A 27,514-nucleotide genomic window follows, 5' to 3' on the forward strand; every position below is an offset into this window, starting at 1 on the left:
GAAAAATCCAAGACAAAATTCAAACCATCATGCAAAGCAAGATTGTGACGCGTTGAGGAACGAATCGAAATTTATACTCTCTTTACCTTTTTCCTTCACGTTACTTTCTTATAAAACGCAGCGTACATTTTCGCTCACGTACAGCATAGTCAATTCTGCCAGTAGAGAAAATATCGTACCCTTTCCATTACACATTGCTTAGAACAAAAAGGGTCACAAAAGACTTGTACACTATCATTGCGCTTCAGAAGAAAAAAAAGAAACTCCGACACACATACACACGATCTATTGTATGATTTTCTTATGCTAATGCTTCACATAAATACATTTCAAAGAAAAAAATATGTGTCAAAAGTGCATGTAACTTTATTAGAGGAAAGAAAATAAAAATATGCTTTTACTTTAAAAAAAACTTACAATTTATCGCCAATGGCTCGGTAACGGTTTTTGTAGCTAGTATTTTCAAAAATTTCGAACATGTGATTTCGAACAAACAATTGACAGCTCCCTTATATTCATCCTGGGTGTGTGACACGCGGCATGTTGTTTGTTGACCTTGTTGGCCGGCTCGATAATAAAAAGGCATTGCATAGTTTCGCCAGAAATGCAAGATATTTCGGAACGAATTTTAAAGTATATCGCGGATCATGGCGAGGTGGATACGCTTGATCTTGCTGCAGTTTTCGGCGAAGATCATCAGAAGATTGTTGGTGGGGTGAAAAGCATTGAGGCCACCGGTGAGCTAATTCAGTGTGTACCAAGCACACGTAAATGCTGGAAGCTCACTGCCGAAGGACGAGATATTCTGGAACATGGTAGCCACGAAGCAAATGTGTTTAAAGCGGTCCCGCAGGCTGGCATATCGCAAGCCGAGCTGATGAAGGTTTGTAGGCAGTGTGCATGTGCATAATTAAACATTAACCATTGCACATTACACATTCCAGTGTGGAGGGAAGAATCCAAAGGCTGGCTTCAGCAAGGCGATGTCAAACGGTTGGATATTAATCGACAAATCTGGCGGTGCACCATTGGTTCGGCGCAAGGTGGAAACAATCGAAGACGAAGTTCTGGTGCACGTGAAAGCCATTGCAGATGGCAAAGAGTCTAGTGTTGCGGATAGCGTGAGAAATGAGTACAAGAAGCGCAAGATCCTAGAGGAAAGTGTAACGAAAAGTTTCGTACTCTCGAAAGGGCCCGAATTTGCGACCACTTTAAAGAAGCTGGAAACGGATTTAACGGTCGAAATGTTGGCTAGCGGTTTGTGGAAAGATTTGAAGTTCAAGGCGTACAACTTTGATGCGCTGGGTGCACCACCCGGACGCGGCCAGCTACATCCACTGATGAAGGTGCGTACCGAGTTCCGGCAGATATTCTTGGAGATGGGTTTCTCCGAGATGCCGACGAATAACTTTGTTGAATCGAGCTTCTGGAACTTTGATGCATTGTACGTGCCGCAGCAACATCCGGCACGCGATCAGCAGGACACGTTCTTCGTGTCACACCCAAAGATGAGCGACAAGTTCCCTTTGGCGCTGGTAGAAAGCGTACGTGATTCACACGAAAATGGTGTCGATGGTTCGATTGGATATCGGTACGACTGGAAGCTGGATGAAAGTCGCAAGAACGTGCTGCGCACGCATACCACTGGTGTGAGCGCCAGGATGCTGTACAAGGTCGCTCACCAACCCGGTGGGTTCAAACCAGTGAAATACTTTAGCATCGACAAGGTTTTCCGTAACGAAACGTTGGATGCTACCCATTTGGCTGAGTTTCATCAGGTGGAAGGTGTCGTGGCGGACTATGGGATAACGCTGGGCGATCTGATTGGTACGTTCAATGCGTTCTTCAACAAACTCGGCATTACGGAGCTGGAGTACAAACCGACATTCAACCCATATACCGAGCCGTCGATGGAAATCTTTTGCTTCCATCCTGGTTTGCAGCGATGGATCGAGGTCGGTAATTCGGGAGTCTTCCGTCCGGAAATGCTCATCCCGCTCGGTGTACCGAAGGAGGTGAATGTAATTGCCTGGGGGCTATCGCTCGAACGGCCAACGATGATCAAGTACGGCCTGAACAACATACGTGATCTTATTGGACCGAAGGTGGATTTGAAGATGGTCCAGGACGGTCCAATCTGTCGCATGAACTGTTAATGCGGAAAAATATACTTTGATTCGTTCCCATAACGCTCCGGCTTGTTTCTTTCTTTTACAACTTCCAGAGAAACATAAACTGACACGCCTCGAGTTTGGAAATTACAATTTATCCTCATGTTATAACAACCGTTTAAAAGCGAAACGTTATGTCGACTTTGTCGCTACACTAACCAAACCATTACCGCGCGGACTATGCCAAGTTGAAAGTAGCTTAATTTTTATTTCCCACCCCACAAAAGTGCCTTTTTATTTCAAGGGCTTGATTACCTCGAATGTGAATCCATTCTTGCTTAGCTGTTCGATTAGGGTCGTTTTAGCGTATGCTGCACCGGGCGGATACACGCCACCACTGAAACAATATATAAAATCATATTTTAAGCACCCGAAAGGAAACGGTTTCCCATGCGTCCGCAGTTACTTACGTTCCGGGCATTTTGTCACTCTCGCGCAAAATAGTAAGTGCCGATAAAATTAGTGCAACGCACGTTGCTCCATAACCCGGATTGGTACCGGATACTTTTGTGACAATCTTCTTGGTTGGGGGGCTTTTGAATTGATCGGTCAGTTCGAGCAGTTTCTCTTCTTTATCCCAACCTTCGCCCCGGAAGTAGATTGCAAACTGTGCGTTTTCCATGGACTTTTCCGATGGGCCCTCGTGTGACGCATATCCCATAGTGAAAAATTTTGGGTACTGGAGAAGCGAAAATTGATATTGAACAATGATTTTGCAACAAACATGATTAATACGTCACATACCTTCAGTAACAATTGACGACCACATTTGAAGCGGCACATGATAGCGAACACAACAGCAACAAGTGCTACTCCCAACACTTGAACGATCGATCTGAAATGGGTAAAGTGTGCAATTAGATGATCACTTGTATGATGTCATCATAAAAGACGAATTATTAACTGAAAACTCTACATACTCAAATGCTACGTAAGCTTTCATCTGAATCGGACGTTTCTTTTCCGCATCGTAGAAGTGGCGTTGAGACCGCATCACTACGGAACGGTCGGAACCAGGGAATGGAACCGCCCACCAACCATTCAAGAAGCTCGCTTTATGCACCACGCTGCGATCCTTAAGACGTGGCTGGAAGTTCGGCAAACGCGTTTTGTACAGCTTCGTGCGCAGGGGCCTCAGCTCGTTGGCGTGTGCCAAACCATAAATTGCCGACTCCCAGGTACCGTAGTGCAGTACCGCGCCTCCATCATGCGGAATCTTCGATGACACCTGTAGGTAGGTCTCGACCGAGTTGACAACACCGTCGAACTCACGCTCAAGAAACACGGTACCGAGATCGGCTGGAATCGAATCAAACCCACAGGCTGACACGACGTAAACGCCCCGTTCCTGTGCTTGTTGATGATACTCAAGCTGCATCCGTTCCATGTATTGCGGTTCACCACTAACGTCCACATGGTGGGTACCAGCCTCGATGCACGCTTTCACCACCGACTCACCGTAGAATCGATACGGACCGCAGCAATTGATTAACACTTTGCAGCGTTCCGCCATCTGTTTTAACGATGCGGGATCTTTCAGATCAGCCGTAATTATTGGCACCTCCGACAGGTCTTTGTCAGCCTTCTTTTCAATCTCTGTGATTGTCTGCCGGAGCTTGTCCCGGCTGCGGCCCGCAACACCCCATTGAAGTCCCTTGAGCAACTTGATGCCTTCGTAGATGGTGTACTTGCCGGTGAATCCACTAGCACCAAAAATGATAACGTCCAATCTTTCTTCCTTCTGTTCCATTTCTTCGATTTCGGTGTGCACTGGTAGACTGGTTGAAAATAAAATAAGAACGTTAACTTCACGGCCTCCTTTGCGATGATGCTAGGTTTATGTAGGTGCAGCCCGTGTAGGTAACTAACATGAGAAAGTGCAAATGGATTTGTTGGCGATAATAATCGAACCCAGACGCCTATGTGCCGTTACACATGCACACTGGGTATGTAAATGGTTGGAATTGAATTGCAACAGACCATGTCGGGTAGTGCGAATCGCGTAATGCAACCGCGTTCGAACAGTCGTTTCCATTCATGGGGACGACGCCTCCACGCAATGGCAGAAACCACCATGTAATAATACATAACACGGATGAAGTGGAAGAGGGCAAATACATGCATCGTTTAGATTGAAATTTTGTTTTTTTCTCTCCCCATTTGCTGACTCACGCTCGAGTAGGCTTTGGTTTAAGGAAATGAACAAGTTTTCTTCCCATTGCGTCGTTCTCGACCATAGGTGTTCTAAAACCGCGATTCTTTTTTATGCTGTTTCTATCCAATGATCTCATTCCATACAGCTCAATAAAATTGTACAGCGTCATCGGCAAACAGTTGATGCTTTGAATAAACAATTCAATACGCCGAATAACGTTATTTCTAAAGGAACGTTTCAAACGTGGTAGCATAATTTTAATCCACTAAAGTACGGCCAACATAACTACAACTAAACATACGATATTGAGTACAAATCTTATGTTTAATTCTTCAACTTTGGCAAAAGTAAATGCAGATGTGTTCTCCATCTATCTATTCGAGTTGGAGCCATTTTAGTAAGGATTCTCACTGGAAATTTGCATAAAATAAACCCAACCATTGTGGGTACGAAAATGCACCGTATCGCAGTACAGCACATGGATAGAGATAACCCAAAGCGTTAATCTATACACGAAAAATCCACGGGTAAGTTATTTTAAGCCGTTGAAGCCTCAAAACATTTCATTTGGGGCCTCCCGAATTTGACCTCCGACGAAATGCGCCACCGGCTTACGTGATGCCGGAGACATGTCGATCAGCATGATTTAGTGAAACAAGTTCACACCCGCCCGGACTTTGTACTGGATGATTATCACTACACTTTTCTTAATCAGTAATATCGATTAGGATAAACAACGCTGCACCGTTTACTTACCAGTTATCACATAAACGGCGACCGATTTTATGATTTGCGGATTTCGTATAGTCGCCGCTTTATAAGAAGCTGCCACAACGCTTGATTCGACAGTTCGGAAGGAACAGGTGATTTGCGTTCGAGGCACCATATTGAAACATTGGTTGACATTTCATGATTCGCTCACGGAAACCACCTCGAGCATTTGGGTGTTTTTTCCTATCAAATTGCACTATAAACGGATAAATAAAATTTGATCTTATTAAGAAGAAGAGCTCTATCAAGTATTTGTACAAATTTGACTATTTTTACCTTTTTCTACGACATAAATCGGAAAAGACGATGATTGCGAACGAGATGAGAATTCGTTCAATCCCTTACGTCAAACAGCGTGCTGTCACAAGGTGATGTTTACTGCATGGTTTCGCCTGAACTTTCACAAGAAATGTGAATGATAAAACGGCACACACTCACACACACAAAAGATTTCGTCTGGTCTGGATCACTTATTTTTCTCGTCTGCAATAAGTAAATTTTTGTCATAGTGCTGCGTTTAGTGGATTTCATGAAAAGCGTTGGGCGATTAAAATCACTGCAACGCCAGTTAGAAGTTGTGTGCTGTGGTCCGAAACGTTTGCATCGACGCTAAAGCGAATAGAATATCTCGTTCGGTGTTGTACGTACGACGACTACGACGACGACAAACGGAGCAAGGAGCAGTTTCTTTGCTGTTCTTTTTTCTTTCTCGAAGTTGTTGAACGAGAAGTAGCGGAAAATTGGCTGTGCTCAGAAAAATTCAAGGAAAAGTTTCGGCGCGTGTTTAAACCTGTTTGGTGATACATCCTTTGTAAGAAGAGTGGAGCAATTTTTGTGATCAGCGGCCATTGGTGTGTGCAAAATGTGTAAGTTCATGTTAAGGATTTCCAGCGAGTTGTTTCATTCTCAATAGGCCGTGTGAGATAGCTTAAATGGTGTTCGCGGAGGCGTCCTGTTGCCATTTGTTTTATTGCGAGAACATCATTTTCTTTCATTTGCTATACATTTCACGTTTTTGCTACGTATGTAGAGTATGGTAAATAGCTGGTCAATGCATGGTAAATTATATGTGTGAGTGTGTGTGTGCGAATATTCAAAGAACTACAATCCCAATAAAAGCACGAAAAAGACAATTTTAGGCAATATACAGCCATCGAAGCTGGTTAGGAGGAAGTTGGAAAAAAGCATTATTGCATGCTAGAACGAAGTTGGTGGTTCTACGAACCACCCTTCTGTCTGGGTAAGGTTACTAAAGTGCGGAAAGGAAGAGCAGGGGAAAGAGAGCGCAAGTGTCATCGTTTGACAGATTGCCCGAAACAAACGAACGGCTGTGTGATTCGGGGTTATCTTTGCCTGTCCGCGGCTTGCACCATTGTGGTGACACGGAAACATTTTCATAGTTGAGCAATATTACATTAAATTTCCCGGAGCGTGCACGTAATTACCGTCTTTCTTGTGTGTACATTGTAGAAGTTGGGTTTTTCGTGTGTGAGATCGTGCTCAACGCAGCATTCGTTCGGAAGAAATGTCTAACCAGTTGGTCTTTGCTTTTTCTCATCTTCTCCAGGTACTCCAAACATTCTACCCAACACTACGCCGGAATAGTTTACCTAATTAATCGTTAGTCATCACGCGGGGGAAGATATCCGCAAAACTTCCCGGTCTGTTTTAGGTTAGAGTTACGTAGCGACCGTACAGCGAAACACAGTACAGTATGGCCAGCAGTGACGATCAATGGCTGAAAGAGGACGGCTATCTGAACGTGGATGCTGAATCGCGTTCTATCACTTACCATCCGTATTTGAACGTAATTCTCGTGATTGGAAGTAACAGCGAGGTGAAGCTACTGGATGTCAATTCCGGTGTCATACTACAAAGTTACAGAATATCGGGTACGTACGAGACTTGTTCCGTTCGTTTTGACGATCGCTTAAAATGCTACCAGTTGACATCGGTTGTTCGTTTCGTGTTCCTTTTTCCTTTCCTTTGCAGAAATCAATTCGGTACGATGCCGGTACTTGCCCCAGCAGGATAAGATACTTATTTGGAACGGTCGCAACATATGTATGCGCGGTGATTACAATGGTGTTCTACTGCTGGACACAATCCTTCAGGCCCCTGTCACGTCGAACGATGATCGGGTGCGTTTGGAGTTGCTGCTCTCGGAGGCACTTTTGTTCCTGCAGTGTCTCCAGAATCTGGAAGAGCACGGTCTGGAGAATATGAGTGACGTTACAAACGAGCTGACGCAAAAGATCGGTGAAGCACAGTCGCACTCGAAGCGCGGTATTAAGGCACAAAAATGGGAAACGGTGTGTCTGGAGCTGCCCCACTCATCACTGCGCATGGTGGCAAGCGGTGTGGTGATGCAGCTTCGCCGGCTCGATCAGCATATCCCGGCGATGGCCATCGCATCGGCAATAAATGAACGGTTGACCGATTTGCTCCGGGGAGCCCGTGTCAACGAGTCGGCAAAATCGGTCCAACGATTTCAGATGTACTCGGAGGCGGCCCGTCGTCAAACGTTCGAGGCGTGGCCTCACATGGACTACAAATGGGTACTGCCGGATCAGATGGCCCAGGCCGGATTCTATCACCAGCCGGGCGAGAATGGAAACAAGGATCGGGCGATGTGTTTCACCTGTACCGTGTGTCTCGTATGCTGGGAGAAAACGGACGAACCGTGGAGCGAACACGAACGCCATTCACCAGACTGTCCGTTCGTGAAGGGAGAGTTCACGCAGAATGTGCCACTGTCTGTAACGTATGCAACGAGTCCGGCCGTCGCCACGGCCGGGTTCAGCATGATATCGTCCGGTGATCGGGGCGTGGTATTTTGCACCGGCAATCCATCCGGCGACGTTACGGTGTGGAACATCGAGCGACAGCTGACAAAGGTTCACGAGTTTCAGGTGAAACTGCATCCGGACATACTGACGACGACAACCATCAGCCCGACGGCGACAGTCAGTTCGCTCGAGTTAAACGCTTTGGCAGCCTACTTTGTTCGATCGCCTGCGGGTAGTGCTGTGCAGCAGCGACGTGCATCACTTTCCTTGAAACCGAAAATGCTCGGCACGAAAATAGTGGCCGGCGTGCGGGTGAAAAGCACGGAAACGTTCGACAAGGATTCGTATGATGTGTATGAGCATGATGCAGAAACGACGCTGCTTATGATCGTGTACAACATCGAAGACCCAGTCGTGGAGGATACGGTTCCCGGATCGCCAACGCTGAATGCAAACACGCAGGCCGCCCTCACGCTTAGCGCTGGCGTTGGTGGTAATGCAAAGAAATCCAACCTGTTTACCATTATGGAGAGCACAGAGGATGAATCGGTCAAATTGCTGGCCGAACGTACAAACATGCTTATGGACGAGCTAAAGCACGCGAAACAGAAACTAGTTACACAAAAGACGAACAAAACGAAAAAGAAACACTACTCGGACGTTAGTGAGAATGATAGTGGTAAAATTAAAATTCTTTCATCGATGGACACGCAAACCACCTTGCCATCCACTTCGATGAACATAGTGACGGATGCGTTGGCCACCGGTATCAATAGTACTGTGCACGGTAGCGGGGAAGGAGGTGGTGGCGAGGGAGAAGGTGACGGTGGCACAGGCGATGGAGGCGGAGGAGGTGGCGGTGGGGAATGTGCCAGTGCGACGGAAGGCGCCATTTTTTGCATACCGTTACAGTACATCGAACTACCGCCAATAATGATGGATTCGTGTGCCCATTACTACATCTCGGATATAGTTCCATCGAGTGATAATCGCCACTTGCTAGTAGTGGTTAAGTACGATCCTGATATTGCGGCGAAAACATCAACCGGAGATTCTAGTGCCTCTAGTACAGATGCGGCAAAAGATGATCAACAACGAGTGGATGGTGCAGAATCATCCGGTCCGCTCTGGTATACCGTCTTGCTGCTGTACTCGCTGAACGAGGATGGTTTGGTGCGGCTTGACGAGCCACTAATGCTGTTTCTGAATCAAGACCAGGTACCACTGGAGATAACGATGCTGCCAAAGTGTGATGGCACCGGGCGACACTTTGGTGGTCCGGAAACGGATCAAGGTATCTTCGTGATGACCTGTGCCGATGGCAAACTGCGTATAGTTGCGCTAAAAACGCTCACCATCATTTCGGATGCTTCGGTAAAGGACGATCGATTCGTTTCGGCAACGTACTGCAAAAGCTTAGAGCGGCTCTGCGGTTGCACTGCAAAAGGATGCCTTCATTTCTACTCCTTCTACGATCTAGATGCGGATTCGAGCGATGAGCGGGATGAAGAGATCATTGTACAGACGCCGTTATCAGCGGGTATCGATTCCGGTGACAAATCATACGGTACGACCGGAGTAGATGGTGTTGTGCCGATAGATGTGATTGATAATATGACTGCTGCGTCAACTGCACCATCAGCAGCAGGAGTGTCAAATAGTTCAGGAACAACCGGAACCACACAGCAACAGCAAGCCCAGCATCATCCCGACGGTGTGGGTCTGGAATGGTTGCTAGCTTTCCGCCAGGACGTTGGCAACGTGAACAACCTTAAGATGCTGCACACGCTGACGCTGTTCAGTGAGCTGTTAACACCTTATTCGGCTGAAGTACCTGCCTGTTGGAATGAACTCGAGCAGGCCCAAAAGCAGCGTCGTAATCCGCAACATCTACGACCCGGAGATGACACACATTTGACGAAAACATGGCGATTGCACAATGATGCGTATGTATCTATGAAAGCAGAGGTTTTGATGATCTTCTTTTAATTACACTTTGGTACGTTTACAGTTCCACCTGGGATGAACATCTGATAGAGCTGAACTTGCCAAAATGTACCTCGCTCGGTCATATCGATTTTAAGTTTTCACTCTATCAACCGTGCGCTAATTCGCCCGCAATTCAGGTGACGTTGTTGAAACAGAAGTCAATGGGCTTATGCACACGCCGTAAAACACAATCGATTAACCGGGTTGATGAGTCAATCAACTTTAACATCGGTGCTGGCGAAGGCAAACGTAAGTTTCAGTTGTACAATTTGCTTGCATGTTTTTAATCATCGGCTATTCTTTGCAGATTTCGTTGAGAATCCGGTACTGAGTGAGGAGTATCTGCAAGCCAGAAATGCAGAAATTGTGGTCGGTCCAATCGAACTGGCCTCCTGCATGGATCTGAGCGAGCAGGGTGGTTGTGTAACGCTTACGAGCCCAAAGCTGCTGAAATCCAAAGGCCGGAACTATTTGCTGCACATTAAAACGATGACGGATCTGTCGAAGGATGGGCAAGGTAAAACTAGAGGTAAGCATGGCGTGCGTGTTGATAATAGAACAGGCTAAAGGAGAATGTTTCTATAGACAAACACACATACACATACACAGGTTGGCTAATGATATGGAGCCAGTGGTTTATCTGCTACGATACGTCCTTGCACTTAATTTAATGTAATTATTTTTTTACAATTCTCTTGCTATCTTTTTCTTAAATTTCTTAATTGGCACTACAATTGTTTTCCATATTGGCTTCCTTTTGCTGGTCGGCTATTCGTGACTTGATATGTCCAGGATGTATTGTTAATCGTTTATATGGCGGGTTCGTTCCACTCGAAATTTTATTCTGGAACTGGTTTGTTTTTAGTTAAATGTTACCGACAATGCTATCTAATTATACTACGTTATGAACTGATTATGAATTATGCCAGATGATCTTCTTTTTTGGGCCCATTATGAAATAGAAATTGAAGGCTTTTAATGTAACACTTTAATTTAACCATTTGTTTAGTCACAGCAGGTTTTTTTGCGTTATTCTTGCAATGGTGTAAGAAGGCATGGTAATATGGAACCAAGATTGCAAATAATTTAGAGACACGCGAGACAAAATTGTATTGTATGTTTTCTTTCGGAGTTTGCGCCTTTTGTAATTATACCGTGGAAGAACGAACGTTGAGATATTTTTTGAAACATTTTAAATAAGCTTCTCTTGTAATTCGCGGTTTTTTTTTATAATCAATATCCTTTCTCAAATACTATTGGTTCTAATATTGGTCTTTGTATTTGTCATATTAAAATCCATTACCATTTCATCATTATCACCCTGGGACAACCTCTGCCACATAAATACAAAACGGAACGAAATCAACATGCAACACCTACCTTCTCCATCTTATGATCACGAACCGACCGATAATTCTAACACAAACTCTGCGAATGTTGTTCTGTCGGTCTGATGTTGCCTTCCTGCCTTCAGTACCTGTTCGGAAGAAGGGCATTACGAGCATACTGCTGACATCGTTGTCGAATATCTCGGTACAATCGAATGCGTCTCCCGGCACTGTGCAAGTCGGTAAGGACGGCTCGTTGACGATATTCCCCGTGCCTTCGCCGGCAGGGTCCGCTGCGACGATTAAAACAAGAACAAATGATTTCTACATAGGTAAATTTTGTGACCGATTCGCATGTTCGGTTTATCTCCATTTAGTTAGGTTTTATTTGTGTAGTTCCTTCGGAAATTATATTTTACTTGAAGTAGTTGCAACTTCGCACTGATGGAAAGCTAGAGTGTTATGTGTAAATCGACTATTGAAATGTGAAATTTAATGTATATTCCCACATTATAGTTACTCATTTTGGAAGAAGAAATTGTTGATTTTTTTTACTATCGCACCTTATTTGTACTTGAACTAGTACGGGATTTAATTCTTGTTTGGTTAGTAATTTGATATATTGTTTTAAGATAGAGGATCATATTAGTTTTGCGTCAATGTGTGACCATTTCCGAAGATAAAAAGTTTATCGTTCGATTATTCTTATTTTTCCCTTTTTTCCTATAGGATGTGATTGGCTGAACGAAATATCGATCACGGTGCGAGCCACTCGTCAGTTGTACAAGGTTGAACAAGAACGTGCCCAACGGTTAGCTATGCTGGATTCCAATATGCTGCTAGAAAATTTGTTGACCGTTCTTCATCAGCGCAGCGAGGTGAAGGTTAGTGATGGTGATGGTGAAGAGGAGAATGTCACTAAGCCATCAGCAAGCACGACGACTACACAAGCGCCTGGCGAGAATATGATCATAACGCAACAGAATCTTGCCTTAGACATTCTCATATGGATTGTCACGATTCGTATGATGCGTTATCGATATCCCAAGAATCCGTTCGCTAAACGAGCTGCTCCGACCGAAACGCGAAACGTGGCAGCCACCGATTTAAACGTACAGCAAACGGAGTGCGTACAAATCATCGAGAAGCATCTGGAAGAAACTATACGACACTGCATTGTACTGGCGAATCGTAGCATCGCACATAAGTGTGTTAAATTTGTGTCTTTGGCACTTGAGTGAGTATTTGGGATCATGTTAAAAGAACCAATGAACAGTTCCGTTCAAAATGTGTTATTATTCTTTTTCTTTGTAGGGGAGCTCAAAACATGGTCGACAAGAATGCATGTAACGCGTTCGAGCAATCGTTAAACAATGCTATAATCAAATGCTTGCCAGACATAGTCAATTCTAACCATGCCGGCGCTTTGCGTTGGTTCGCTTTGCTCATATCTGGAACTACGCTGGCGGAACATCATTTAAGCGTGGCGGATCATTGCATGAAACTGCTGAAATCGGTGGCAGAAGAACTGCAAAAACGTAACAATCCCTATTCGGCGTTGTTGCGTACCCGTTTCGGTCTGCACGGTTCACCATTCGATTCGGAAGTGTTTGACGCACCTTCAATGGACGGACGTATCGCCTTTGGAGGAGGTGTAGCATATCCGTTCGGGTGCGGCACAGCAACGAACGGGCTCAATATGAATGGTGCGGGAGGCAATGGTGGTTGCACTAGCTCCAGCAAGAGTGGCAGTGCGAGTGCCAGTGGACCGATCGGTTCCTCCGTGCTGACTGGTCCCTCGCCGATAGATTTGCGGCTGATGTGTTTTGCGGACGGTGCGGATCTGAAGTGTTTGTTCGATCAGCTGCGAAGCCGTAGCATTGGGTCACACTTTATGGGACTGCTGGAGGTGGAACCACTGCACTATTCGTGCTGTGCCACGTCCGATGCAACCAGATTGGAAAACATCGATGCAAATGGAAACACCACCACAACTAGCAGCAGCAGTGTTAATGGGTTTGTTGGTGGGTCGAGTGGCACCGGAATTGGGAATGGAATAACAATTGAACCCGTATCCACCGCAAACATGTTGATGGAAAATTCGGTCGGCATTGGTGCGTACACCGTTGATGTAAAAGTCGATATTGGAAATGAACAGGGTGAGCATGCTGACACAATGATCGTTTCTTATGCTGAACCAGAGCAGCAGCAAGCTAATAATAGCAGCAATCATGGCAAAAATATCAACATCACCGTTGGGCCTTCTCTTAAGAAGTCAATCCAGCAAACACAATCCAGTGAGGGAGATAAGGAAAACATAGGCGACGCTTTGATGAATAATGTGAAAAATGTACTGGTCGATAAGATTTTCTTTTCGGCACTACAGAAGCACAAGCTGAAATCTGCTGTAAATTCGTCTGCGGACACCATTGGCTTTCCGACTTACTTGCAGCAATCAAATACGGAAAGCCACGGTAAACCGCATGCCATCAATATCGGAAGTGATGGTGGAATGTTGAAAGACATAGAAACCTTTGACGATATATCCGTGAATGATTCGGAGACTTGTGATGTGTTCAATGCAGCAGAACAAAAAGCTTCGACGTTAATAATACCGGACACGGCTGCGGAAGTAACTGCTTACACTATTGGCAAAAGCACCGTTGCCGATAGTTCACGTTCGTCGAAGGTAGTATCCTTTGTTTCAAACGATGCCAATCTGGACCTACAGCACGGTCCGCACACCTCACTGTTGGACAATAAAATTCAGGAATATTTTGAAGAAAAAAGCACCGAAGCGGAAAATGCAATCGATCAATCCGGTGGATTGCCGTGGCACAAGTTGCTCAGCAGTCCACCGAAGCAGACAATCGTGGTTGAGCGGATGCACTCGTCGGCTATTCGGTACGTAACGCTTGATTTTGGTGCACCCATCATGCTGACGGATGTTATCATACCGGCACATTCGGATCTTGCATCGCTCTCGATTGATGTTTGGTGCTTCGAAGAGGAAGCGGATAGCGTGCGATTGGTCGTTTCACAGGATATTCATTCGCGCACGCTTGTGTTGAGCGATCTACAGCCGCCACCGATTTGTCGGTATCTTAAGATCACGATTACCGGCCGCTACGGAATGACGGCTACCCGGTGCCGCATACCAATGGGTTCGTTCTACGGGCATATTGTGATTCTCGACCGGGAAGCGTATGCTGATCCAGGTAAGTCGAAGCTTTGGTTACGTTTTTGGTTTGCAATTGTTTGAAACGTTGCAAAGTCGTTAATTCGCATAATTTTATTCTCATTTCAGTGATGAAATTTCTGCAAAAAAGGAAAACGAATGTGCAGACACAATTGAAGGTTTTGAAAGCATTATATGAAGACGTCCACTGCCGGTACTGTTTGGCTAGCAGCAAACTGATGGATCTGCTTGTGCCGTACCTGAACAGCGACGCATCGAACATTGCTCACATGCAAGCATTCCTGAACCGCATGAAAGATACATCCTTTGGCGGTGGGTTAGGTGCAGATGTGTACGGTACGTATGGAACGTACGGCACCTCGGTTGGAAACGGTGGAAATAATGCTTCGATCGAGTGCGCTAAGGTTACAGCGGCGTATGAAGAGTGCATTGGATTTCAGCACCAGTTGAATGTAATTCGTCGTGTGATCGATCGTATTAGACCATCGATTGATGTGAATCATCCATTGCTGGCCCAGCTAATGCTTCCTACCCAGCCATCGCCACTGAATGATTGTACCGACTTGAGTTCCATCTATACGGATAAGCTACGCGTTATGAGCGAGTGTCTGATTGAAGTAGTGCTGCAGTTAATAACGACGTACGGTAGTATGCCTGCGTTGGGCGTAAACGAGCAACAAAATCAACAGCAGCCACATCAACACATTAATCAAGATATGTGCAATTTACTGTTCGATACGATGGTAATTGCCGGTGATGCTCATACACAACTCGCAACTTGCTCAATGCTTGTGCGAATGTGCTGTTTTGAGTCTTGGTGGGGTGATTTTCTGGCAGATAAATTTTTAACGCTGTACTCGTCACAAAATGAACGCATTTTCCCGCAGGATCGGTAAGTTCAACTACAGTTTTTATTACTTTCCTAATATGATAAACTAAACATGATTTTATTATTACTTTTTGTGTTTTGCAGTGTATTCCTACTGTTAACCTATTTGGGACGCCGTAGCATTGCCATCGGCCGCAGTCGTACTACGGTTATTGATGCCATTCTGCGCAGCTTAGCAACGCTGCTAGCCCCGTTAGCTACGAACAGTGGGTCCGGTTTGAGTATCTGGTGCAGTACGGATTTAAATTTGCTTGGGTGGATATTGCTGTTCTTGTCTGTCTGCCTGGACGATGGAACGGAAGGTAGAAAGGATCAAAACAACTTACGATGGGACTTTATGTCTGGCGAGACGGACATGGTTAAAGCACGAATGAATATGAACAACAGTGGTCTGCGTACCTTAACCCGTTCGTTCAAGAAACGGCTAATTCAAACAAAACAATACAGCCAACTTTCGGGTAAGTTAAAGTGAAGGATATTTTTTTACCGTGGCGGTACTCGTAGTAAACAGTAGAAAAGGATGCAAGTAGCGTCTCACTCTAATGATGATTGTATTCTCTGATTGCAGGAGCAACATCAAAACTGGAAATGGCATTGAAACAGCAAGAAAATCAATTGAAAAAACTGACCGTCAACATAAAGCAAAGCTTGGGTGATTACATCAACGAAATAAACAGCAAGATGAAAGAGATTGGCGAATCAAGCATTACAACGTTAAGTAAAAACGAACTGTCGCAGGAACCAAACAGCGTATTATCGTTTTCGTCTGGCGGTAATCACATTGCCTCATCCACCAGCGGCAGCACGATCAACCAAGCATCTGGCATGAAAAGTGGAGGAAAGTTTGTTAACCTTGCTGGTGATCGTACGATAAGGGATGCATCCAGCGAGGCAGGTATCAGTCATTCAACAGCAGGCTCAAAGGGAGTTGGCGATTTGACGGGTGGCGATGGAGAGACTCCATTCGATACAGGGCTGAAGTCGATGAAAATCGACAAAATTATCGTCGTAATTCGAGGCCTAATTGGATTGCTTCTGAGCATGGATTTTACCTGCAACATGGATCTGTTCCTTATCACGTGCAAAATAATCGCCCGGTTAGTGTTGGCCTGCCGGCCAGCTTTACAGCTATCGAAGATTATTACGACGAACCAACTGCTGCAACTGGTTAGGATTGCAGTGTGGGAAAATCAGCAACAACCATGGGCAGTGCACGCAATTACCTGTCTGCTGCAGGATGTACTGGAGGCGGACAAAAGCTTCAAGGATGGTGAAAATGATTCCACGGAATCGCCTGACGAAGAAGAAAATGCAAGTGTTTCGGCGGGTGCCCACCCTATGGGAACGGGCTCGACATTGCACTCGATGCGACCCCCGGTAGAAGTACCTTTTAAGCAACAACAGCAGCAACATCCACTACAGAACCCGGCACATCATGTGTCTTGTGATCTTAGTTACGCCGATGTGGCTAAAAACCAACTACCGTCGGTGGTCGAATGTGATGATCCGGAAATGGAGGAAATATTAATTATTGACGACATATTTTCGGCACGCGAAAAACGCTTCCTTAAGCGTGATATTGTATCGTTTGCTAGCAAATATAGCATCACGAATAAGTAAGTTGTTTTGAAGGGATTTGATTTGGAAGCTTCACATTTAAATATAATATTTCTTCTGTGCATTGCAGAACTGTTTCCGCTGCAATGGATGCTCGGCTTGAGATGGGACTGGATACGAACGTAGAAATTGTTCTCCGGCGACTGACAACGCGGTCAGCCTTCAATCTGATCAGTAGCTTACCACACGTTTCCATGATGCCTGAACTGATCAGTAGTATGAGCGCACCTGGGCAACCATCGGAATCATTATCACCATGGCCAGACAGCATCATCGATGTGTGGTCTGGGCCCGAATATCTACTAGGCATCGAGACGAACAGTATGCTTACGGAGGTGTTTGATAAAATTCTTTCCGATCTACATCAGCTCGATTCATGGCTAAACCTGGAGAAAATTCTTCAACTGTGGTTGACGTTGAATGGGGAAACCAATGAAAATATCCCCGGTAGCTGCACAACTGGTTTAAATCCCTTATCATATTCACGTATACCGTTTGGCGATCGAGCCGTAAGGGGACTGCTGAAGGCACTTGCCACGCATCCAAACATTAAGTTACGAGCCTGGTGCCTTGGATTTCACTGTTTGAATCTAGCGTGCAAGCCACACTTCGAGGCAGATCACCTGGAACAGACGTCTACTAGCAGTGATAATTATTTCCGGCGCATGGGCAATCTGATCGTAAATGATGAAAATTTTGAGAAGATGCTCCTGCGGTTTTTCTCCGGTGCCGATCAATCGATGATTTCCATGGACGGTAGTAGCAGTCGTTATGTGAGTATAATTTAATTACAGAGAAATATGAGGACAAGACCGCTAATTTATAAGATTCTAATGATAACATCAATATAAAAATGGTCCTCAAATCGTATTTTTGTAGGCTGGACCAACCGTGTGCAAGCTTGTGATAGAGTTGTTCGCTTGGTTGGAGTTACGCTGTAATGTAAAAGACAAGCTAAAGGAAACGCTGTTACGAGTGACGTTGCATCTGGTCCAGTTTGGTGGTGCGATCGGCAACCAACAAGGTCCAATCGATGCCCAGAGTCAGATGATAAAGCAACTGTTGAATTTCCCATTCGACAAAAGTGATTTGGGCATTGCGATGAGTGTAATTGAGTGTGTTTGTAAGTATTGCAAGTTATTCAATGTTATTTGGATTTGTTTGATTGATTGTTTCCTCCTTTTCTCAGCGCATCTGGTGTACAACAATGTGGTGAATGTGGAGAAACTATACTGTCAGAAAACGACGGAGAATAGTAATTCCGCTGCTATGCTGGGTGGAGGGATGCGGTTCAGCAGCCTTTTTGCCACTGTATTCAACGCTGAGTCTAATCGCGCATGTAAATCTGCAACCGATAGTTCGCTGTTGGTAGATTTGCTTAAGCTGGCCTCGATACTTGTTAATACGAAAAATCCACACACCACTGGCACAGGAAGCGAAACCGCGACGACCGATGATGGTCACACCGGATCGGCTGGTGGACAAACAGTGGGTGTAGACAATTTGAACACATCGAGCGAGAGCCAGACGGATGAAATAAAGGCAGAACAGCAGCATACCGGAGCTGGTGGTGCAAGTGCAGGAAATGTTCCTGGTAATGGAGTTAACGCCGGCAGTGGTACAGCGGGCAGCAGTGAGACACGTCCGAAGGTACCATGCTTTACCGACACTGTGTTACAACATTCTCCAACGATGAATCGTTTGCTGAGTGCACTTTCCCACTGCAACCATTCGTCTTTGACAATGCTGGTGGCGTCAACGGTCAGCTATGGAAATGGTGCTGACAATAGTGGTGCTAAGACGATTCGAAATACGCATCCGGAGCTGTGTACCGTAGCAGATGCTGTATTCCAGTTGCTTCTATACCTTAGCCGGACCGCATCACAAAATGAGCTGGTAGTAAAACCCTTGTTTGAGTACATTAACAACGCATCCAACGTACGGCACCCGATGCCAAAGTTGCATCTGTCGGAACCATTCCTGTGGTTTATCCTGAAGGTCCTCGGTACGCCCGCATCGGTTGCAATTTTCACTGAACTAGGCGGCATACAGGTGCTGTGCGAGAGTTTGGTTCGTAGCAATCGAGCGCTGATCAACACGCAACCGAGCCTTGTGTCGATGATAATGCAACGTCTGTCGAAGTCGTCCGTTGGTTTGCATGGCGTGAGCGTTGCCAGCGGAAGCGGCATGGCTGGTGGAAATTGCAGTGGCAGTTCGTCGAAAAAGAGTACCCCCATCATAGCAACGCCACGAAACGAAGAGGGGCTTATCAACTTCGCACCGTACTCTACAATTACCTCGGACAATTTGTCTGTACAGGCGGCGGATGTGTTAATTCAGGCGCCACTTGCTTCCCATCGTCGGGCTCGAAATCCCGCCTGGAGCTATTTGTTTTACCCAAACGAATCGAATGTTGATCTTACGATCACACTTCCAACGGCGGTACTGTTAAAGGAGGTCCAGCTACAGCCCCATCTAGCGACACTTGCATCGTGTCCTTCGGCTGTAGCAATCGAAGTGACAAGAGACAGTATCCTCGGTCCAATACCGATCACGCAGCCCATTTCGACCGTAGGCATGACGTGCATTCGGTTGCGCTTTGCACAGCCAGAAATTGCCACCAGCGTTATCATTCGGTTGTACCGGCCGCGTGATGCTTTAAACATTGGCTTAACGCAAATATCCATCCTGGGAACGACCACGTTCGGCGAGCTACCTCAAGCAGGTGGAGGACCATCTGGCTTTTCCGGGGGCGCGATGCAAAGCTGGCCTAGTTCCTCCATTGTAGCAATTGGTGGAGGATCGGGATCAACCGTTAACCTGAAGCCGTCCAATGATTTGTGCAGCTATCGGAAAGCATTTGGCTTGGTCGATATGGACGAGGGAGGAGTAGGACTGGGAGGAACCGGAATTGATGACGATCGTATGGCCGGGGCAGCACGTACCAGCCTCGGCTGGTTGCGTGTACTAACGCAGTGCTTCAGCGTGACCATCTATTATGCCGATCAACAGCTCGCGAACCGTGTGATCGATGCCGCAAATGAGGTGACCGGCTTCATGGAGGCTTGCTGTGCATTGCTAAACATAGCACCGAATAGTCCAAACGATACATTGCAAAATTTGGAAACCGTATTGCTTAAGCTGGGGCTACACAGCCGCGAAATGGGCTTGCGACTGATCAATACATTGCTGCGGCAAAGTATACCACAGACGTTTCAACTGTCGAACGATTCCATCTCAGATCTGCTGTACCAGTTGTGTACAATGCAGAATGAGCACACGCGCGATCGATTGCAGGCCATGCTGGAATGGGTGTTGACGTTGTATGAACGCTACCAGCAGAACATTACCATGGCTGCGGGCGGAGGTACCGTAAATCAACACCGATTGGCGCTACACTCAACAAATCCGTACAGTGGTTTTGTGCGATGTCTCGCCGCCATTCTTTGGCAAGCCTTTGCAACCGATCTGATTCCCGATCTGCTGGAAATGGTCACACGGGAATTGTTCGATGTACTGTTCAACTGGCTGCAGGAGCTTAAACAACACGAAGGCGCTAGTGGACCATTAAAGAAAGCGATCGATGCACTGCTCTGTTCGGTTTGCTGCATACGGCCAGAGTTTTTCACCATGCTTCTGCGGCGTATGGGCGTTCTGGTGCCGAATCTGTCGACTGATCTGACAGCATCGATTTCGGACGATCGCAAGGATGGCGAACGGCGAACCGACGACAGCAAGCAGGAGGAGTCGGATACGACGGAATGGTACAGCCATTTGGTGATAGAAGATATTGCATGCTTGGACCTATCGTGCAGTCAGCTGGCGACAATTGCCATGGCCAGCCAGTCTCCGTTAGCCGTGCAGCAGTTAATCGATTCTGGGCTGCCGAAGTTGTTGAACTCGGTCATCTTGGAATTTTGTCGCCGAGCGACAAACTGTGTCGAACGGCTAAGACGAGCTCCAACGAAAGTTGTTGGTAGCGATGGTCCGCCTACGGTTCCATCTGCCAGTGGATCGACCGAAGGTTGCTTAACAGATGCTGATAAGTGGAGCAGTGGAGAATCTACAGAAAATGCTACAAGTCTCCCGATGGTGAACATACACAAGGTAACGGAAATCCTTGTCTTTTTTACGGACATGTGTTCCGAAGGACATATGCGCGATTGGTTGGGTAGCCACGAGGGCGCTATCTTCTGGGAGCCCTTGTTACTGTTGCTGTGTAACAGCCATCTTGCAAATGTGACGCGCGAAATAACGACACAATCATGTCTTGAATTGGAGGAGTGCTTCATCAAGTTTCTGTCACGCGTTACTACGTGTCACCCGAAAAACCAGGAAGTGTTAACCATCAACCTTATCTCGGTAATACGTAAGTCGGATCCAATGGAGGAAGCGATGCATAGCTGCGCTGCCGATGGTGCGCAATCGACTTCCATTCCGATGCCAGGAGCTTTCACGAAGAACTGCATTTCCGGCTTTACTCGGCGTCTGTTACTACAGATTTTGCTTGAAAGTGAAAAAATAATGGTAGCGGTGCGTAGTGATCTGCCACTGCTGCAGAGCAAAGAAACGAACGGTGGAGGAGCAGGTGGGCTGTACAACTCGATCGCGAACCATCCTTCGAAGCGTCCGAACGCGCATCTCATGCTGTTCCAGTTAAGCACGAATGCCAAATGTCAGGATATATTGGATCAGTGTGCTGCTGCCGTTTATCAACCTATCGTACCGTCTGCCGTGGTGGTATCTGGTTCAGCTAGTGGTTCACAGTCGTCGGCCGTTGCCGCATCCGCTGGTACCTCTGCTGGAACATCATCCAGTGCGGCCAGCGGTTTGGGTGGTGATCTGTCGTTGCTGTCTGGCGGTGGAAACACAGTAGCAACGAACGTTAGTAGTCAGTCTATCGGTGCCTCTACCAGTGGATCTAGTAACGCACAGAGTAGTTGCCCACAAAGTGAACTGTGGGAGCTGGGTATGGGGCTGGAATTTTTAAGCGTTGCTGCTGGAGTCACTGCGAAGGATAAGCGTTTGAAGGAGGCCAAAAATCAGGCAACAACGATGCGTCGCAAAGACTTGCTCTCAATGTTCAGTAAGTGAAAGATCAAATCCCATTGTCATGTATTTTGATTGGTTTATGTTATTGTTTTGATTTTTAGAAATAAAAATGGACGATTCCAAGCTTTCCGTACCGGATGGCATGTTCCTGACGCACTCGGCAGTACCGGAAGTAATTATAACGAGCGATACGACTATCTCGCAACTGCTGTTTATGCTGAAGTCAGCGGGTATATCGCTCTCGATACCATGCATAAATCTGAACTTGGTATGTTATCTTTAATTATTTACATCGATTGTTCTACAACATTCAATTGATATTTTCTCTGTTGTTAAAGATTGATGCCAAAAACAAACCGCCTTCCGATGCATCTGCTGGAGAACCGTCCCCCATGTCCTCGTCATCCGGCGCAGGATCATCGGCGTACATGCGAGCAACCGAGTTTCTGCCCTTACCTTCGCCTCTGCAGATATTCTCAAGCCGTGGAGGTCTATCACTACTAGCGCACTATTTACCGACCGTGTATCCCGAAATGCCGAAGAGCAGTACTCACTACATGGACAAAGATCGTAGCCCGACGGGCGGCACGGGTGCGGGAAATGCCGGTGCCGGTAACGAATGGGTGAAACTCGAACAGATGGACGAGATCTACGAAGATTTGGACGACATTGTGGCAGAATCGTCCCCGAAAGCGCAAGCAATTACCGCCATTCCACAGCATTCGCTTGCGGCCTTTGCACTGTTCCTAAAGCTGCCGGCTTACTCGGAAGTTTTACTCAACGATACCGTCCGGGCGCAGTGTTTGCTGCGTCTGATACTGGGTGTTACCAGTGACGGTGAGGGTAACGAAATTTATAGTCTGCCCCTGTCCAACACATTGCCTACGCTGCCGTTTGAGGTGTTCCGACAACTTCTGGAATCGTCACCATTAACTACCGACGATGGAGTGCTGCTCCGGCGCATGGTGATCGAAGTTGGTGCAATACATCTCGTGCTAAACTGTCTGAGCATCTTTACCCATCACAACAACAGTGGATCGGTACGAACAGGAGCGTCAACATCAGTGCCGGTTGGAACAAGTAGTAACAGTACAACAAATAATGTAAGTATAACAACAAACAATTAAAGTGTTATTTAAGGGTTCATAAAACAATTTTGCGTTTTCAACAGACATTCGACACGTTGTATCAAGGAATATCTACTGGCAATGGTACCAATAAATCATCATCCACTATGACCGGTAACGCAACTGCTAATAACACAGAGGATCAACTGAACGCTGATGATAAAGGACATATGTACTGGGCGAAGGGTACAGGTTTTGGCACCGGTTCAACGCAACAATCGTGGAACGTGGAACAGGCACTGATGCGACAAAAAAGTGAGGAAGAACACGTTACCGTGTTGTTACAGGTATGTCAAAAACTGGACATCATCGCGTTTAGGTTAAACTTCCGCTAATGGTAACTCTTTCTTGTTCAATAGGTACTTTCGAGTTACATTAATCCTGGCTGCAACAGTTATGTGATTAGCTCTGGTACGGAAGAATTGCACAACTACAAGGATTCGTTTGAATCGGTCGGTGATCTACCACCAATCTTCCTCGATCTCATTCAGCAAAGCTGTCTTATTCCCGCCCTGAGTTCCTATTTGCGTAACGATTCGGGTAAGCGTAATGAAGTACGGTGTGTTAGGTACGGTACAGTAAACAGTATGTACGGTTATTTTCAGTGTTGGATATTACGCGACATATTCCACTGTACCGCGCCATTTTGCAACTGCTGCGAGCCATTTCTGTGTCCAACCAGCTTGCGATGCTGCTGGTGAACAAGAATGTCAGCGAGGGTAAACTATCTATCGCTGGGCTGCTGTCGAACATGAAAGCCTGTGTAGATACTTATGCTAGTCGTTTGAAGTGAGTATGCAATGTGTTTGTGTTTGAAAATTGTACTAATGTATCTGTTTTTCCGTTTTTCCATTATTCTGCCGTGGGGTAAAAATAGAGTGAATAAAAAGTCAAACTTGAAAGGACAAACGCAAAAGATTATCGTCAGTTTGGACGACGGGGACGATGAAGGGTTAGCTTTGATGATGCATGACATTCAACTGACGTCGCTACTGGTACAAAATGCTACCAATATGGACACCACGAGTGCAGCAGAGGAGGGCGAAAAGCAATTGATTCCACGACCGATCACAAAGTCGGTTGAAGACAAGTATCTGGAGATTATGAAAGCGTTACAATTCGGTAAGAAGAGAACATTGTATGTAAAACGATTATTTTCCGTACTTTAACGTTTCGTTTGCTTCTTTTCTGTAGACACTTACGAGATGATTGCGGAATCGGAAAATGGTTATCGTTTTACGATCTCACATCATTTTGAAACGAACGTACGAATGGCGGGCGATCGGGGCCATCCAGGGCGGGTAAAACGGTTGGCACAGGAAACGGTAACCCTTTCCACCAGTTTACCGCTCTCATATAGCAGCTCGGTATTTGTACGTTGCGACACGGATCGGCTGGATATTATGAAGGTACTAATTACCGGACCGGCCGAAACGCCCTACGCTAACGGTTGCTTCGAATTTGACGTGTACTTCCCACCGGACTATCCTAACTCACCAATGATGATAAACCTGGAAACGACCGGTCGCAATACGGTCCGTTTCAATCCCAACCTTTACAATGATGGCAAGGTTTGCTTATCGGTGCTGAACACGTGGCACGGGCGACCGGAGGAAAAGTGGAATGCGCACACATCCAGCTTTCTGCAGGTGCTCGTATCTATTCAGAGCCTTATCCTGGTACCGGAGCCATACTTCAACGAACCTGGCTTCGAGCGCAGTCGAGGTACACCGACCGGTACGCATAGTTCCCGGGAGTACAACAGTAACATCTATCAGGCGTGCGTTCGATACGCTATGTTGGAACAGTTGCGTCACCCGTGTCCCTGCTTCCAGGACGTCATACATGCGCATTTCTGGCTAAAACGCAATGAAATCTGTAACCAGATCGAGGAATGGATTGCTGAACTGAGTCATCCTTTGCAACATGAGCGAACCGGTCGAACGATATCGTTCAATGCGATGGTATTGCGCCGCCAGTACAGACAGCTGCGTGAAGAGCTTGCAAAGCTGACGCCACCGGAAGGGCTGGAAGAGGCTGATTATCCGTTTAACGTCGGTACGAACATAACACCCACCACACCTTCCGCAACTGCAAGCACTGCAAATTCCACCGCATTACCATCCAATGCAACTTTGCCCACCTGCCCGTCTGGTACGCTGATGCATTCTTCGTCATCGTGTTCCTCCTCGTCATCGTCGACATCATCGTCGTCATCTTCATCATCGTCGACATCGTCGTCGTCCTCGTCCTCTTCTTCATCATCATCGAATTCGTCAGTGCATAGTCAGCAAGCTGCCACAAATGTGGCGGATAGCATCGTAACGGATGGTGACGGTTCTGAGAGTGGCGCTAGCGTTATGCTTCAAATCGGTGGTGTCTCGAACAGCGTCGAAGATGATGCAGAAGTCAAGGATGGTATGCGTGACGGTAATGAGACTGATAGCGGCAGTGGCGGCGGGATGATGACGGAAGAAGTAGCCGTCGTATTCAGCGATCATTCCGAGGAACAAGTTAGTGAAACAAATGTTCATTCCGGTACCGGTTCGGGAGGTGGCGATTGCAGTGAATCTTCATCTAGTGGCAGCAGCATTGTGGCGGGTATTTCGGCTGGTTCCGTCGATAATAGCAGCAGCGAATCAACTGCCGTTACGGGCGGGCTATCGGAGGAGGTGGCAGGATCTAACCAATTGCCGACCGCGGACGATATTAGTAGTATCAACAGCATTGAGAAGCCAATTAGTAGCAGTGTGCACGAATCCCTAGATGACGACGCTGATCTGTCACTAGAGGAGATGGCACTGTCAATCATCTAGGTAAGTGAAGGAATCGAAATGTGTTCCCGTGTGTTGACTTGTCGAATCCGTTCAACATGTAATCGTTTTATAAATTGTCCATCTATTCGCAGACTTATGTTCAGGAAGCAGCATCTGCTTAGGTAACAAAAATGGCATAAGTGTACCCGAGTTCCGGTTCAGGACAATGGACTGTAGTGTTACATCTTAGCATGAAACGAGACCGGTAGAAAATTCAAAAACCCGATTGTTGTATGTTTAAGCGAAGCAGTTTCCGCTGGATTGTGTGGACCGTGCCAGATTGCCGGAGCGTACAGTGATGTGATATAATTAGTTTTGCTAATTGAAACGCGGCAGAGCTTTCGATCTCACACGAACACTGAATGAGTTGAAACTTAAAATGTTTACGAATATTGGCGACAACTGAGAGATAACGGTAGGGTGAGCAACAGAAGGAAAACAACAAGGTAATAAGCAGTGAAACGAAGAAATCGCACATTTTCCGCTTGTGCATACGTATGTGTGTATGGGGAGGATGTGGGAATTTACAATGATATCCCTTTAGCGAAGCCATAGAAAAGAAGTGAACCAACACAGTAATTTAGTCACATTAAGTAAAACTCGGTCCTTTTTTGTTTTTTTTTTTATCATTACAAGCCTCGATACAGTTTTTTACAACATTGAGTAATATAATTGTGGGAACAAATGTTTTATTTTCACTTTCTTTAGTTAATGTGCCGGGCAACTGAATCGCTGTGCGTTGATGTAAAACTAATTTCCGCAGCCGTTTTGCAGGTTTATCGTTTAAATATATATAATCTTTTGCGCTAGTTTGTAGTCTTAATGAGGGCTGTAATGCTAAATCTATGCCATTGGCCCAGTTCACGAACAGCAATAATGTTTTACACAGTTTGAATTTAATATTAAATATAATTTAATTTATATATTTTCTGGGTCGGTCAGATAAAAAAATCGTTCACAACATGACTTCAAGAACGCAACCGGTTTGGAATAAAATCTCTCCCGGAATGTAACTTCCTCATATACATGCGACGAAGTACTTGGCTATCAGTAATTCAAATTATCTAAACATGGGCCATACGTAGCCTAACAACAGCTGCACACTCAAACAAGTGGTAGAAGGTGTCTTTCGATGGATTCGTTCACTGTCTTATGGTACTGATAAATTCGTTCCTTTGTTTCTTTATTTTTTGTTCTTTAATTACGTATGCAAATCTAAGTAAAATCTTGATGAGTATGTGAATTCTGCATGGAATCAATGCTCTCGACAGGAGGGTAACTATCATTGTCTCACGTCCGTTCGAGAAGAAACGGACAACGAACGTTGATCAGGGAATAATTCACGGGGAAAAGAAATGCATGAGCTACTTCAGCTAACATTTATGCGACATTTTTGAACACAGCCGTCACGGTTAAAACCCAAAACCCTTCGAGAAACATTATGCGTTTCTCTCCATACAAGCATAGAAAATTCTAGTTCGAGTGTGGACAAACAACCATCCACTCCCGTTAAGCAACGCAAATAAAAATGTATGTTGTAAGTCCAATAACATTAACATAATGAAGGAAACAACACACACACACGCAGTAATAAATGTAATTAAAATAAAA

At 45.9% G+C, this 27,514-nt stretch overlaps 3 protein-coding genes across 8 annotated transcripts; 2 read left to right on the forward strand and 1 right to left on the reverse strand.

The window, feature by feature from the left end:
- The first annotated feature begins 525 nt into the window (after nt 1-525).
- On the forward strand, nt 526-2,189 carry LOC125763282 (phenylalanine--tRNA ligase alpha subunit). Its single transcript, XM_049426204.1, has 2 exons — nt 526-883; nt 945-2,189. The coding sequence occupies exons 1-2, from the start codon at nt 605-607 to the stop codon at nt 2,154-2,156; spliced, it is 1,491 nt and encodes a 496-aa protein (XP_049282161.1). The 5' UTR covers nt 526-604; the 3' UTR covers nt 2,157-2,189.
- Nucleotides 2,190-2,245: 56 nt separating this feature from the next.
- LOC125763283 (saccharopine dehydrogenase-like oxidoreductase) lies at nt 2,246-5,214 on the reverse strand. 3 transcript variants are annotated; one of them, XM_049426206.1, is made up of 5 exons: nt 5,083-5,214; nt 3,092-3,949; nt 2,916-3,006; nt 2,582-2,850; nt 2,246-2,508 (listed from the first exon to the last, which is right to left on the reverse strand). In XM_049426206.1, exons 2-5 carry the CDS (start codon nt 3,919-3,921, stop codon nt 2,406-2,408), a joined length of 1,293 nt encoding a protein of 430 aa, XP_049282163.1. In that variant the 5' UTR covers nt 3,922-3,949; nt 5,083-5,214; the 3' UTR covers nt 2,246-2,405. The 3 variants fall into 3 exon arrangements, with proteins under 3 accessions (XP_049282163.1, XP_049282162.1, XP_049282164.1); XM_049426205.1 differs by lacking the exon at nt 5,083-5,214 and adding an exon at nt 4,152-4,246; XM_049426207.1 differs by lacking the exon at nt 5,083-5,214 and adding an exon at nt 4,041-4,124.
- Nucleotides 5,215-5,522: 308 nt separating this feature from the next.
- On the forward strand, nt 5,523-27,514 carry LOC125763278 (baculoviral IAP repeat-containing protein 6). Of its 4 annotated transcripts, none has more exons than XM_049426197.1 (22): nt 5,523-5,963; nt 6,665-6,989; nt 7,090-9,832; nt 9,898-10,124; nt 10,183-10,404; nt 11,350-11,535; nt 11,933-12,440; nt 12,518-14,421; nt 14,511-15,294; nt 15,376-15,749; nt 15,860-16,907; nt 16,979-17,681; nt 17,788-18,031; nt 18,098-21,994; nt 22,062-22,228; nt 22,299-23,063; nt 23,132-23,374; nt 23,447-23,627; nt 23,693-23,876; nt 23,965-24,209; nt 24,282-25,903; nt 25,996-27,514. In XM_049426197.1, exons 2-21 carry the CDS (start codon nt 6,812-6,814, stop codon nt 25,901-25,903), a joined length of 16,425 nt encoding a protein of 5,474 aa, XP_049282154.1. In that variant the 5' UTR covers nt 5,523-5,963; nt 6,665-6,811; the 3' UTR covers nt 25,996-27,514. The 4 variants fall into 4 exon arrangements, with proteins under 4 accessions (XP_049282154.1, XP_049282157.1, XP_049282156.1 ...); XM_049426199.1 differs by lacking the exon at nt 5,523-5,963 and adding an exon at nt 5,987-6,552; XM_049426198.1 differs by lacking the exon at nt 5,523-5,963 and adding an exon at nt 5,987-6,534.

Source organism: Anopheles funestus, chromosome 2RL (genome assembly GCF_943734845.2).
Source record: "Anopheles funestus chromosome 2RL, idAnoFuneDA-416_04, whole genome shotgun sequence".
In the NCBI taxonomy this organism is placed as follows: Eukaryota; Metazoa; Arthropoda; class Insecta; order Diptera; family Culicidae; genus Anopheles; species Anopheles funestus.